At 43.5% G+C, this 14950-nt stretch overlaps 1 protein-coding gene across 2 annotated transcripts in view; it reads left to right on the forward strand.

The window, feature by feature from the left end:
* CPNE4 (copine 4) overlaps positions 1-14950 on the forward strand; it is a 227663-nt gene that overhangs the window by 40629 nt on the left and 172084 nt on the right. For both annotated transcript variants that reach the window (XM_048511205.1, XM_048511206.1), the window contains exon 2: positions 3588-3770. In XM_048511205.1, coding sequence (XP_048367162.1) covers positions 3591-3770 — 180 coding nt within the window. In that variant the 5' untranslated portion in view covers positions 3588-3590. The remainder of the gene's footprint in view (positions 1-3587; positions 3771-14950) is intronic.

Consider the following 14950-nt stretch of genomic DNA (forward strand, 5'->3'; position numbering starts at 1 on the left):
TCTTACCTTATCTTCCATCTGCCTCTTGCCTTATCTTCCATCTGCTATTTTTGTGCCTGCAGTTATGCCTACTATTTGTCCAACTGCCTACTTTTGATAGGGTACTGTTTCCTGAGTAGGATGTGGTATTCACCTGTCTTGAATATTCAGGTTCCAACACCACTTCTTGTGCCAAGTGAGGATTCCAGTTATCTTGCCTCTCATTGCCGTGTAATCTGTGTTTCTCTATCAATGAGAGATGCGAGTCCGTGTGGTAGATTTTAGTGGCTATGTTGACTTCCTGCCATGCATGTGACAAAGTCAACTTTTACCCACAAAAGCCACAATAGACTGGAAAGTCTTGAAGATGCAACAAGATGGCTTATTGTTATTAGAATATTTTTCAGGAAGTAAATACTGCTATTATTTTGGTATTAGCATATAAATAAAGGACAATTCTCACTTTATTTATGTCATTGATACCCTCCCTTTCTCTCCACTGGGAACCCAAAGTGGCTTGTGTTGTTCTCTCCACCATTTTATCTTCACAAGTCTCTGGGGTTGTTTAGGCGAAGAGTGTGTGATTTGAACATGGGTGTCCTGGACACCTAGGAGCAGCGGTGGTATAGTGGTTAAGAGCAGGTGTACTCTAATCTGGAGAACCGGGTTTGAATCCCCGCTCTGCCGCTTGAGCTGTGGAGGCTTATCTGGGGAATTCAGATTAGACTGTGCACTCCCACACACGTCAGCTGGGTCACCTTGGGCTAGTCACAGTTCTTCTGAGCTCTCTCAGCCCCACCTACCTCACAGGGTGTTTGTTGTGGGGTGGGGAGAAGGGAAAAGAGATTGTCAGTCCCTTTGAGTCTCCTTACAGGAGAGGAAAGGGGGATATAAATCCAACTCTTCTTCTTCCTCTGGACTATCATCTGACACACTAACCTCTATACCACACTGGCTGTCTGCTCATGTGGAGTTTAAATGTGTGTGCATCCTGTAAAGTGTGAAGGCTTTTTGTAGAATTTGATGCGTGCAGAAAAGAACTCTCTTGATTATTTCCTCCTTTCTCAGGAAGGAAATCACGTTTGTTCCCTGTGAATATGTCTGATCTACTGTCTTATCGGCTGCCTTTTTGTGTTTCCACATCTTCCACTATGGGGTTTACTACTGGTTAATGAGAAATGACTGTGTGAGGGATTCCCTGTGCGGCATGATGCATATTTTTCCTCGCTAAAAGAAAGAGAAATGGAATCTGTGTGGCAGTGAATGAAAAATGCATGATGGCTTGACCTGGAGTGAACTCTTCCTTAGCCCACTTAAGCCCATCATCTTTCCATACTTTCTCTCAGGAATTGTAGCTGCTCATCAACAAAGGCCAGAATAAGAGAATAATAAAATACTTATGTGTTAATGAGATGTGAATAAACAAATTGTCACAGGCTATCGTAATGAATACTTGAACATATTCCTCCATCTCGGCTGTAGCTGAATATTTGATTACCGCCATTTTACGCAACCTGACTTTGGGGAGATCTTTTTGTTTTAATTACCAATACTGTATGTTTGGAAAGATTTTATTATCTTCCAGTTTCTATGTCAACTAAATACTAAATTGGAGAATACTAAATTAGGTACATACCAATATTATATTAGGGACACGCCAAGGGCAGAAGCTTCAATTTCTGGTCACTGGGGTGCTGTGCGGGCTAGCTATGTAGGAATGGAGTTGTCTTCAAAAGGCAGAATCGAAATGAAAGAATTATGCCTTTGCTGCAGCAATGATTCACTCTGTGATCCTGCTCTTCACATTGTTCCTACAATGCTGTAATAGCAAAAGTAGCACATCATTACTGTAATATAGGAATTGGCCACAAGACTAGAGAAAATAAGGACATGATCTCATGTTTTTGAAACGATAGCGGATAGAGGAAATATGATTTTATAGTTAGCCTGAGTTAGTTGGTCAAAAAGTTAGCTATTCAAAGAGAGAAAAATACTTTTGTTAGATGAGGGGGCCATGAAAAGATAGCTACTTGGAGTGACTCCTTTCCCTCCACTGTTGAAATTATCCTAACTTAATTTAATCATCACCAGTTGTGTTGCTGTATGTTTCGTCTTGAGAGGCCTATGAGATTAGAACGATGTAAATTTGAACAACTTGTCTAGTCTAGCGCATTTAAAAAACTGGAACAGTGCATGTTTTAAGTAGCTTGATAACTTGTAAGTAGGATTATGGCACTTGGCTTTTTTCTGTTATTCCAAGGGGACACAGGAATATTTGCTACACGGAACACAGCACGCCCGTGACAACACACACACACACACACGCACACACACAAACACAAACACACAAACACACATATATATGATTTCAATATGTTATTTATTGCATTATAAAATTGTTTGGTCTTTTAAAATGTTCCATAAGTGGCTGCAAGCACTTTTGATAGAAAATGCAATAGAAATGATAAAATATTAAAAGGAGTGATATATTTCTTCCAAGGGGGCACTAAAAAGGCCAGAGGAGATGTTTTGTCAGAGGTAGCTGAAAATGTGATCAGCTTTTGCTAGAAATCAAATTATGTGTGGCACACTTTCAGTAATACTTACAAAAGCCTCTAATTGGTCATGGCTGAGCTGAGACTTGATCTGTGGATCTTCTGCTCATTGTAGACATAAGCTATACCACCTCTCAAAATACTACTATAGCATCCTGGTAAAGTGTTGCTGACTTTCATCCTTGCTGACTTTCAGCGGCAATCACATCATAGATAGTCCAGTCATATCAAAGTCCTGTGGCAGAAAGAGGGGGAACAAAACATATTATTTTATCAGTTTCAAGGCTTGGGTTCTGATCAGTGGGTCAAGTGAAAGGGAGCTGGAAACCCAAACTGAGCACCATGAAGAGTACCAAAGTGACAAACAAAGCAAGGATCAATGCTATGGAGTAGTTTTTCCCACCTTACTGTGAGATTTCAGGGAGTAGAGACCCTGAAAACAGTGTCGCTGATGCTGTGATACCATTGTTTGATAAAGACAGATGATGTTCTTGGAATTCCAAAAAATCTATAGTAAAGAGCATAGAATTCACTGGAATTCCTAGAGCATCACATATGTGACATCACTTCAGGTATTTTCCTGGAAATGACATCATAGCATCACCCAAGATGTTTCCTCATTTTCCTTTTATGGGGTAATTTCTGGCATCCCTGTCTCTGCCTCTCTGCCATCTTGTTGCTCCTCTCAGTATACATGCAGTATACACACTAGCTCTAACAACAAAACAACAACAAAAGGCAGCATAAATAGCAGCCATAGAGGGACTTGGTGACCCATCAGATGAGGCTCTGAGATCTAGGGATGCTGAACCCAGGTTGAAGGATGCTAATATAAGTGACCAGGTTTATTTCCATAGGATAATGTGCATTAAGATTATGGTTAATTTGATGTGATCTCAATTATCTGACTTCTCATATGTTCAGCAATACTGCTTGATTTAAATCATTGAGCTCTATTCTTAGAGTACTAGTGGCTGGAACAGTTTTCTTCTGAATAGATTATTGCTGTTGTGTTTGAGATGTTTTGCCATTGAACATTTGCTGTCTTTGCAGAGTATGAAAAAAATGAGCAACATCTATGAATCAGCGGCGAACACCCTGGGAATCTTTAGCAGCCCATGCCTGACTAAGGTGGAACTGAGAGTTGCGTGCAAAGGCATATCTGACCGGGATGCCCTCTCTAAGCCAGATCCCTGTGTCATCCTGAAAATGCAGTCTCATGGGCAATGGTTCGAGGTAGGTCTCCCATTTAAATGCATATTAAGGGGAGTTGGTGGTAGTTTGATGTCCTGCTGCAGTGGTGTCGCTGTTGTGTTTTAGCTGTCTGGGGTGTTGGTACCATCATTGGTACCATTCCACCCACAGCATAGGACTTAAACCATTTTTGAAGATTGCTCAGCTGAACAGCAACCTATGATACTACCAAAGGCAATTGCGGATTAGGTGCACTAACACATAAGAGCACTCTTACTTTCTATACACCTTGATTGGGGAAAAAAAACTTTTTTAAAAAAACAACAACAACAACAGGGCATTTGTGGGTGTAATCCATCGCTTCAGGATCCGGTTGATTCAATGAGAGAATTCAGCATAAACTAAGATCTCTCCAACTTAAATCAAGGAATGTTTAGAAGTCTTAACAATGCCTGGGTTGTTTCCCCTATAAACGTTCTTGTGTTAACTTTGTAGGGCTTCATTAAGATGAAAAACCAAGAATGGGATTCTTATTGGAAGAGACAAAATGGCACAGTTTGTGATTCTGTTGAAACCATACACATTCACACATTTTTTGGTATCAAGTCACAGCCGATTTATGGCAACCCTGTAGGATTTTCAAGATAAGAGACATTCAGAGGTAGCTCACCATTGCCTGCTTCTGCATCATGCCCCTTGGAGGTCTTGCCAGAGTCAAGGCTGAGACTATGTGACTGATCCAGTGTCACCCAGCAAATTTCCATGGCGGAGTGGGGGGTTTCAACGTGTGTTTCCCAGATCCTAACAAAACCATTACACCATGCTGGTGATTGTTGAACAATGGTATGATTCTGTGTTTTTTCATACACAGTGTTGCTGTCATGCATGCAAATCTGAAAATATATTTTATTCATTTTGAAGGCTACTGAATAAATGGTCACTTGGGAAGTGATACAGCAGTTATCCTAACAGTATTTTGTGTGTATTCTATTCATTTTTAGTGTTGGGGCTTTAAACAAGTCTTTGGGATTAACACTGGCCAGAGCTTTAATAAAAGGTTAAAGGAATATTTTCCAAAAATCTTTTTCAAGTCAAGTTTACCTATCAAAATTCCCTTGAGAGCTTACAACTATTTGCATATTCAGAAAGTTAGCTCTTAAGGAGTGATTGGAAAAGCATAGGTAGGAGGCTGGGGATGGGGACAATTTACAGGAAAGAGCTGAAGAAATTTGGCTAATTGAAATGCAAGGAATGGCATTTGCAATTCAGATATTGCAGCAGCAGGTAGTATGCATGCTGCTGTGTGTCAATATCTACCAGTCTACACTCTGTCCTACCAAAAGATAAAAATGTGCTCCTGAATTGTTCATATGAAGTAAAAACAGTGTGCTTCTGCTGTAGAAAAAAACTCCCAATATTTAAGTGGCCGCCACAGATAAAACCACCTGTATCTCTGGAAGCCCTTGGACTATCCAGTGACATAGCTATAGTTTTTTATGGGGGTGGGTTCGGGGACACGGCCACCCCCACCCAACCCTGGGGGCATGGCCACACCTCCCCAAGCTCTGCCCCCCACAGTGCTCTGAGCCCAGGGATGGCAGTCTCCCCAGCTCCTGCCCACCCCCTGCCCCCCCCCACCGGCTGGGAGCCCAGCTGGCAGTCCCTTCTTCCCTCCCCTCTGGGGAGAAGAGACTGCCATCCCTGGCCTCAGAGAGCTGCTTTTATAAGCACTGAGGCTGGGAGGGGCTTGTGAGGCATGGCCATGCCCCCAGGGGCAGGTGGGGATGTGACCACACCTCCCAAGCCCCACCCACCACTCTCAGTGCTTATAAAAGCAGCTCTCTGAGGAAGTGAAGTTATACGTAACTTGAAACATTTAAGCAGAAGCTCTCTTTAACAGGGTGCCTTTTAAATTGGATGTATTGTTTTAAAATATTTTCTCACATACACACAGTTTACCTCTAGTCACATAGTAGAAATCCTAGTGCAGTAGTAGCAGCCGCTACTAAAACTTACATTTTTAAAATCTGCATAGTCAGCCAGAAGTCCTGCCAGGCAGAACTTGCACCTGGCCCTGGCCACTTTCTGGAGACACTTGGCAGTTCTCTGGAAAGAAGTTGTCAGGCTCCATGGCCCCAATGGGACCCCCCTTTATCACACTCCCCGAAACACAATGAAAACAAAGGAGGTTTTCAGCAAAGTGCTGGAGCATCTCTCCCCCAGCCCAATGGGATGCCAGTGCTTCCACCTCATGCTGGAAGGTGATGGCATTGCTTGGGAATGCAGACTGCTTCCCAAAACGCCAACTGGTCTGGATTTCTCCTAGGACTGCAGCTGTTCTCCCAACTACAGAAATCACTTCCCTTGGAGAAAATGATTACTTCAGAGCACAGGTGTCAAACTTGCGCCCCTCCAGATGTTGTGGACTACAGTTCCCATCATCCCCTGCCAGCATCATGCTGGCAGGGGATGATGGGAACTGTAGTCCATAACATCTGGAGGGCCACGAGTTTGACACCTGTGCTTCAGAGGGTAGACTCTATGATACCACATCCCCACTAAACTTCTTCCCCTCTCCAAATTTGCTCTCCCCAGGCACTCGCACCAAATCTCTAGGAATTCCCTAAGAGACAACTGACAACCCTACACTTTTTCTAGTTTACATATTTATTTTAAAATGTTTGTATCCTGTCTTTCTTCTGCAAATGATCGCTTACAGTAAGTCGCTGCTGATCAAACAACACAGTGTGATGCTAAATAAACCCTTTCAAATACAAGTCTCAGATGGACAAATTTGAGCTCTTTTTCCATTGACTTCAGTGAATTTAGAAGGTTGTGTTCTGTGTTCCGTGTTTAGGCTTGTCTTATTGGCTTGTTAGTTGCTAAGAGCAGCTTTGAAGTGAACTTACTATATTTAGCCCGGAGGTATGAAGCTGGGGATAATATAACCAGATTAGTGGCGCCTGAAAGTTTAATGTTCTTTGACATTCAATGGGAAGAAAAGGGATGGTTTCAAAGATTTTTAAATTAGTCACGAGGTGTGTGATTTCTGCCCGTGCAAGATTGCGCAGGAGGGGAGGTGGAAAGAATTGCCTCACCTATCCTATTAGGAAATGATGAATTGTTACTCTGTATAGTTTATCATCAAACCTTCTCTTTTCCCACTAGACAAAAAAAGGAAAGAATCGAGACCATATGTGAGATTACAAAAAGTGTAAAATGACCTTTTTTAGGTTGGAAATATTTTTAGGATAACATGATTTAAAAATAAAACCAACCAAACAACTTAATCGCCAACAATAATTAAAGCTCTTTCTGTTGTTACATAAGGTCATTCACATCAAGTTGCTTTAATTATGGAAACATATTTCGCTGCAAAAGTTGCCTTTTTCAAGAAAGGGTAGCTTTAACCATCTGCCTCATGAACATTCACACATTCCTGCCTCTTAAACAGTGACATAATGAAAATAAATATATAGTTTAACCAGCGGTGTACCCAGAGGTGGGATCCAACCAGTTCTCACCACTTCTCTAGAAGTGGGTGTACCTGAGCAGGGACAGAGCAAGGGGGAAGTGCGCCCTGTGGGTGCACATGCCCTGTGCCCCTCCAAGCCTCTGTCTGCCCCATCCCGCCCCGTAACACCCCGGAATGCCCCCGCCACACCCCTGAAATGCCCTGGGAATGGCTCCGTCAGAGCACAAGTCCAGTGTGTCATGCATCCTCCTGCCCCCTTGGCGCTACATCTCTGACCTGTTTAAAATGGTGCCTGGGGCAAGCACTGAAATTGCACTCTCCCCCCAAAAGTTCACCCTGTCCTCTACCTGTTCAAAGCAGGTGGGCCGAGTGGCAAACCAGTGGGCAGGCCGGCTGGCACTCTCTCTATCCTGGTGCCATAAGCACATTGCTCAGCCTCACCAGCTCCACTGCAGCTGCATGATGTCCCCCCCCCCCCCGCTGCCGTGCCTGCCACCAAAGCAGTACGGCTGGGCAGCGCCACCAAGTACAAGCCATGCTCCCCTTAGTGCATCACAGTGCAGTGCTTGCTTCCCAGTCCAGTGTCCCCCGGCTGCTGGGGCTCCGCACAGTTACGCTCCAGCAGGCAGGCAGTTGGGCGCCCCTCAGGAAAAAATAGTAGTGTGGTCTGTTGCAGGGCAGCAGTTGATAAAATTGTATGCTTCCACATTAGAATATAGTTATGAAAAAATTTGAGAATTATTGTTCATTTTTATGTGCTGCCTTTGTCAAAACCATTATTCATTGAACGACTGCCATCAATACTGTTCTGGGGGGAGTCAGAGCTAGGTAGGCACTAAGACCCAGGTGGAGCATTCTAGAACAATGAAGGTCTAGCATGTTGAGTTCTGTGGCGGAGGAATATGCAACCCTATTAACATCTTTTTCTGAGACATCTTTTTCTGCCCTCATACTGTATTTGTGCTCATGGTTCAAATGACAAGTTTTCAAGAGAAATGCACACTCTAGAAGTAGATGATGTATCCCTGCAGCAATTTCCTTGTTACCCCCTGGAGCTGTTCCAGCAGCTTTATTTTTCAAATAACTTTTTGCAAAGAAGTGCGGAAGAAGGAAATACAGGTAATTAAGTTGCTGTCAGCCTGTAGCATCTGAATGTAAAACTGACAGCCTCAAGTTAACGTGGAGCAGGTCATCGAAGGAATGACAGTGCACAAAATGACAAGATGCTTCAACACCATACAACAGCATGTAACATCACTAGAGTTGCCAGTTCAGGGTTGGGAGATACCTAGAGATTTTGGGGGAGGAGCCTGGAGAAGGGAGGGACCTCAGCAGTGTGTAATGCCATAGAACAGTGTATAATGCTTTTTATTCCGATTTGTGACTCCTGAAATGGGCATGGGCTTTCATCAATGTTGCCCATCTCACCAACACAAGTGGCAAATGTGCTGACAGAGGGCACAAACACGGCAGCTAGAGAAGGGCTAGGCGGGTTCCTGGGGGTGGAGCCAGCCTTAGTCAGTTTCCATCTGGTTTTCATACAAGATCGCCTCCAGTGCAAGTGTAAATCCTTTTTCACCAAAGGGGGATTTTTCGCCAACCAGGGATTCTCTGATTTTTGCTGCCTTCCCTTACTGCCTGAAAGTGCTCTGGAGGTGGCATGGTAGTGGAGCAGTGGCACCATCCCTAGCTGCTGTGGCCTCTGGATTGGGCTGTAACAGTACCATTCTGAGCAGAGTGATACCCTCCTAGGTCCAGTGAAATTAGTGACTTCAGAAAGGTGCAACTCTGTTTCAGATGGCTGGTTTTGCAATAGTGAACTAGTGTTCACTAGTTCATATTTGTAAACAATCTAATTTGTGCATCCCAGAAGACACTTGGACCAAAATCTGCACTGCTATTGTTAATAGACCAGAACACTCCATTTTAGAAAGCAGTGATTATGACTCTGAAAGGTGAGCTTCTGTTCCATTAGAAATATTATCTGTCAGAAAAGAGGTTTTCTTTCCATTAGTTCACAGCTTGCAGATGCTGTCACATTTAAATCCAATGTCTGGTTGGAACAGATCTTATAATGCAGCCTCTCCCCCCCCTCCCCCCAGCCTTTCATATGGTGTCTGATTGAAATTGCAGATTTTTGAAATGTCACAAGAATAATCCTGAAACTATCATTCCTGCTGCTCTTCTCCTTTTGCAAAGTTGAAGAAGGTCTATGGCTAGGGTGTTAAAGCTCAGTGGGTAAAGCACATATTTTACACAAAGAAATCCCCTGTTCAGTCTCACATAGATCCAGATAGAAGGATCTCCAGCAGTGGACCGACGGGGCAGTAGATGGCAACCCACCCCTGTGCCGCTGGCCCAGGCTGTTGTTTGAAGCCTGGGAGAGGGCAGGTGAGGGAGTGGGAAGGCTTGGGCTCATGCCCTGCTGGTCTACTGTTTGGGGGCTGAGAGAGGGTGAGTGAGGGAGTTTAAGGAGGCTTTGGGGGACTTCAATGTCATAGAGTCTAACTTCCAAAGTGGTCATTTTCTCTAGGTGAACTGATCTCCTTTGCTTGGGAATCTGTTGTAATCCCACGAGATTTCCAGCCACCACCTGGAGGCTGGCAACTTTAATTATTAGGCATGCATTTTCCTTCTAGGGAAATTTTAAAGAGGAGGGGAAGGCAATGAAGTGCCATTTTCCTCTGTCATGAATTATATCCTACGTCACAAGATTTTATGCTCCATGTTTTACTGGAACTCATCACTTTTTCTAATGTCATCAAGCAGGGCAAAAACCCATCCTATTGTTCATCTGAAGTTAAACATGTATTGTTATTCTGCCACTTGAAGAACAGCCTGTGATCCAAGGTGATATTATTAAGGAGCTGGAACGTGGGTTAGAAAAAAGAATGGGCTTTGTGCAGATCTAAATTTAGCCACTGTGATGTCAGAGCTTTTTGTTAGGCATAGTTCATGTTCAGATATGACAAATCCCCATCCCTGTTCCACAGTGTAAGAATATCATAGAATTCCTAGAATGTGCTCAGTCATCAAACGGTATCAGAGGCTGCCTGCTTGTTTCGTTGTCATGATGCAAGCATGCAAGCGTAGAAAGCACAGCAGACTCTCCAAGTGAAGTATCTGAGGCCATGGCCACAAATTACATTCCCCTCTTAAGAGAATTCGAAAGGCCTGAGGGGGAAAAGATGGATCTCATGCTGAGGGATAGAGCCCTGAGCCTCTTGCAGCCTGTCTCTCTCTAGCTTCTTTCACTTTCCTTCTTTAGCAGCTGGAAGTTGGGTGGGAGCAGGTTAGGCTAAGAAAGTGAGGGACTGACCTGAGGAGAGTGTCACAGCAGAAAGGAGGTTTATACCCAGGTGTCCACAGTCACACAGCCCAACCATACTGACTCAAACATAACTCTGCACAATGTGTGTGTGAGAGCAGTGGTATATCCAGGAAAAACAGTGCCCGGGGCAAGTGCTGAAATTGCCCCCCTCTGCCCTGAGCCTGCTTTGAGCCTTGGACTTCTACTTGCCTCCATCCCATGGATGAGCCAAACCCCACCTTGGAAGAGTCATGTGGTGCCCTCGGAGAGCTGTGGCACATTCTTGAGTTCTTGGCCCAGAGCTTCCCTGCAGAAGCAGCTGCATGCAGGTACTTAGTGCCATCTCATGTAGTGGCAGTGCCAGCCTTGGGATTCCCCCCGTTGCTTGCCCAGGGAACTCAGTCTTGGTGCTGCCGGCCTGTGGCACACGCTCCTGCAAGAGCCTTGGCGCAACACATATTTATGCCCCCCCCTCCAATGTGATTATCTATTTGTAGGAAGAATGTTGTCCTGACTTGTATGCTGTTAAAGGGACAAACGGGATTCTCAAATGGGTTGAAGCCTGAAGGCAGAGGGCAAACAATATGACTGGGCTGGCCAGTGAGTCTAAACCACAGAGTCTGCAGGTACAGGCAGCAGCCTCCAAAACCTCTGAGACCACACTCACTTTTGTGTTGAGCCAGGTAGCTGCCCCAGAATGGTGGAGAGCGGCCTTCCAGAGCCTCCGGACAGCAGGTTTGAGGTGGCAGGGCAAACTTGCAGAGGAAAAGTTTCCAACTCTCCCCCTTTCCCTCCCTTTTTCCCACCCCCATTTCAGGTCCGGATAGGACCTACACCTGTTGCCAGACCCTCTGTCTCTCCAGGCAGGGAGGGAGAATGCCAGGAAGGGAGGCAAGCACTGCCCAGGCTCTCCCACCCTCCCTCTGGCTCAGCCTGGAAGGAGGGAGAGGGTAGCCAAATGACCCAGAGAGTAGCCAAATGACCCCATGTGACCCAGGCAAGTGGCACCTGGGTCACGGGACACCCACTCCCCAAGATACGCCACTGTGTGAGAAAGGCAGTCAAACTTTTCCTAGAAGTCAGGCAAGGGAGAAACAGGAAAAACTAATTGCCAAATGGCAAAATAGGGGGAACTAAACCATGGATAGAGAAGTCTTTGGCAAAAGGGCAGCATAAAAATGGCCTAAATATAGAAAATAGACACCAAGCTCATGTTGGAAATCACAATATTCGGAAAGCAGTGGGAGAATAGTTCAGTCTCCCAATCCCCCACCATCATGACTAGAGGAAGATGAGGTCCTGTACACTGATAAGCAGCTGGCTTAGGCAAACTCCATCGATGAATCTTAAGTTCCTTGCCATGTTTTCCTGCCCTTCTCACTTTTAAAATACTCCATTAAAAACCTTTCAAAATGGCCAAAGACATGAGCTTTTATTTATACATTTGTTTTAAATTCACAACTCAAAACTCTGAGCCAGCAAGACGTAGTGGTTAAGAGCAGTGAACCGAGTTTGATTCCCCCCTCCTCCACATGAGCGGTGGACTCTTATCTGGTGAACTGGATTTGTTCCCTGCTCTTACAAATGAAACCTGCTGGGTGACCACCGTTTTCCTCACAAGGAGTCCATTGTGGGGAGAGGAAGGAAAGGAGTTTGTAAGCCACTTGGAGACTTCTTATGATTGAGAAAAGCAGGATAAAAATAAAACTTTTCTTCTTCTGATACCTGAAGTGAGTCCACCATGACTCTGAACTTGGCCAGTGCTACTGCTGACTTCATACCTAAGCCCTCAATTAGGACCTTATCAGTCTAACTAGGTCTATTTAGTTTGAGCTCCCAGCACAGTATGAAGCAGATTAGAAAAGGACTGTCTCACTGTAAGACAATCCCAAAAATTTCCAGTTACTCAACCTGTTTACACACTTATGCTTCAGTCTGTATTTCCATATGTATTGTAGCTGTTGCTTTCCAATTGTTCCTTTAGCTATTACCTAGCCTTGGAAAATCCAGAGCTTTTATCCTGTTGACGGTTCTAGGAAGAAGGGGTATACCCCAATTTTGAAGGAAGTAGGTTAAGATGAATTCACCTATTGATTTCTAATCAAAGTGCCATGATGACTGCAGATATCCATAACATATATGTCACATTTGCTCTTGGCCACTTATATCTCCAAAACCTGAGTCATATTATTCACATTTGAGAAATCTATAGGTGTCCAATAATTGCTGAAGTCTTTTTAACATTAATTGTAATTAAGTTCTGAAGATGTTTATTTAACATTATGCAGTGCTTTTGACATTTTGTTCTTTGGTTTTGGATATTGAGTTGCATATTCCAGCTCTCCTGTAGCTCCTCGGTTATAGGTTCATGATCAGATTTTAAATAAGCGTATAAAGATTTGTGTGCTTTAGTGATGATTCAATGGAAGTCAAAAAAGGCAATATGTCAGGGCTGGAGGTCAGAAGCTTTAAGTAGCTTTGGGCCACATTTTGTACAAAGTCAAGGGGTTAATTGCAGACCCTGCCAATGCCTTGAGGGGGAAAGATTGTGTTCTAATTGTAAGTCTCTAAATGTTTTAATAAACTCTTCATTTACAGCTATATTACTGAAATGATCCCAGATTTGGCTTGTCAGCCAATCATATGAATTATTTTCCTACAGTTTTAATAGGTTCACTTGTACATGTGTGAATGGGTTAGGGGAATATTTAACTTGAGTTGGGATGAAAAATAGCTAACTTTTCCTTCCTTTCCTTTAATGGTATGGCTTTATTGGCCAAAGCCTTAAATAGCTAACTCTTCGTCAGTTCAGCTGGGATGAAGTCAGTTGGAAAGTTGTCCGGCCATCTACCCTAATTCTCTTTTGTTTGAAAGTACTGCCCTTCTTATGCATGAGTCAGGGATGTGGCGTTAATTGTTGGATGGTCATAGCAGTGGTTTCTTTACCTGATGACCATAGCTGCATCAGCTTAATGACCAGTCTCATTGCCTACCAGGATGAAATGTCTCTTTAAAAATATCCAGTAAAGATGATGATGAAGAAGAGGAGTTGTTGTTGTTGTTGTTTGGATTTATATCCCACCTTTCTCTCCTGTAAGGAGACTCAAGGTGACTTACAAGCTCCTTTCCCTTCCTTTCTCCTCAACAGACACCTTGTGAGGTAGGTGGGGCTGAGAGAGTTCTGAAGAACTGTGACTAGCCCAAGATCACCCAGCAGGAATGTAGGGGTGCGGAAACACATCTGGTTCACCTTTGCCACTCAGGTGGAGGAGTGGAGAATCAAACCCAGTTCTCCAGATTAGAAGAACTGTGCATGCAGTGGTTTCCCGCTCCTTCTTGATATGCTCTAGTGAATGAACCCAAGCTCACAGGAGGAATGCCTCTGAAATACCTTTTTGCTAACAAACATTCATATTAGATATTTAGTGCTCCTCTACTTGTGCCATTCATGTTTTTTTTCGGTTAGAAAATATTATGTTACTGCATGCAGATGGGATGGGTAACACTGTAATATGTGAGTAAAGAACTTCAGAAGTATGATTGATATGAATAGAAATATATATCTTGCTCTTTTTGCATTCTTATATGTTCTGACTTTTTGTACATTTTTAATTTTCAGAAAATGGAATAATTGTGAGGGGGTTGCACATTGATTGGAATATGGGGGGGGGGAAATGGGGCTTGGAAAAATGAGACATTTCTTTAAACAGGTAGTAATGAAGCTCATTATTTTATTTTATTTTCCAAAAAGAAAATGATAGGAAATATGCTATTGAACTAGTAACTTTGAACGAGGTTGAACAAACGTGGCCTTTGAACTAGTAATTTTCTTCTTTTTCAAACTAAACACTGTCAGTAGTTTTCTTCTTTTTCAAACTAAACACTGTCAGGGTACCTTTTAACTAACCCCACTCTTGTACCTTTATACAAAGCCCAGTGCACATAGGCTTAGTGATGGTGAAAGGTTTACCTGCCAAATTTGTGTGTGTGTGTTTCGAACTGCTGTTAAGTGATGTCAGGACATTGGCACAATGCTGATAACTGCCCCATCTTCCCTGAGGTTTTGCTCCCACTGTCCAGCTGAGTAGTGAGACGAGCGAGTGGAGGAAGGTTAATCTCCTGCTCAATTGGGAGACCTGACTTTCCTAGGCACAAGAGCAAGGCTAGGGTTTTTTTATTTAAAAAACCCAACCACCTGACAACCCAAAGCTCATCAGTCACTTTTTCGAAATACCCATCTACTTCATTAATGAGAGTTCATAAAGAATTAATTTCTTTTCCTGTTCTTGTGAAATTGGCTTCCACGCACGGAGTTACTATTTGTCTCTAAAGAATTTCAACATAGTCTTTGTCCAAAACTGTGAATATTTATTGGAATATTATCTTTTTTCAAGGGAATTAAAACTGGTTGGGTTTTTTAAAAATGAATACCAAATA

The sequence above is a fragment of the Sphaerodactylus townsendi genome, linkage group LG11 (genome assembly GCF_021028975.2).
Source record: "Sphaerodactylus townsendi isolate TG3544 linkage group LG11, MPM_Stown_v2.3, whole genome shotgun sequence".
NCBI classification, from domain to species: domain Eukaryota; kingdom Metazoa; phylum Chordata; class Lepidosauria; order Squamata; family Sphaerodactylidae; genus Sphaerodactylus; species Sphaerodactylus townsendi.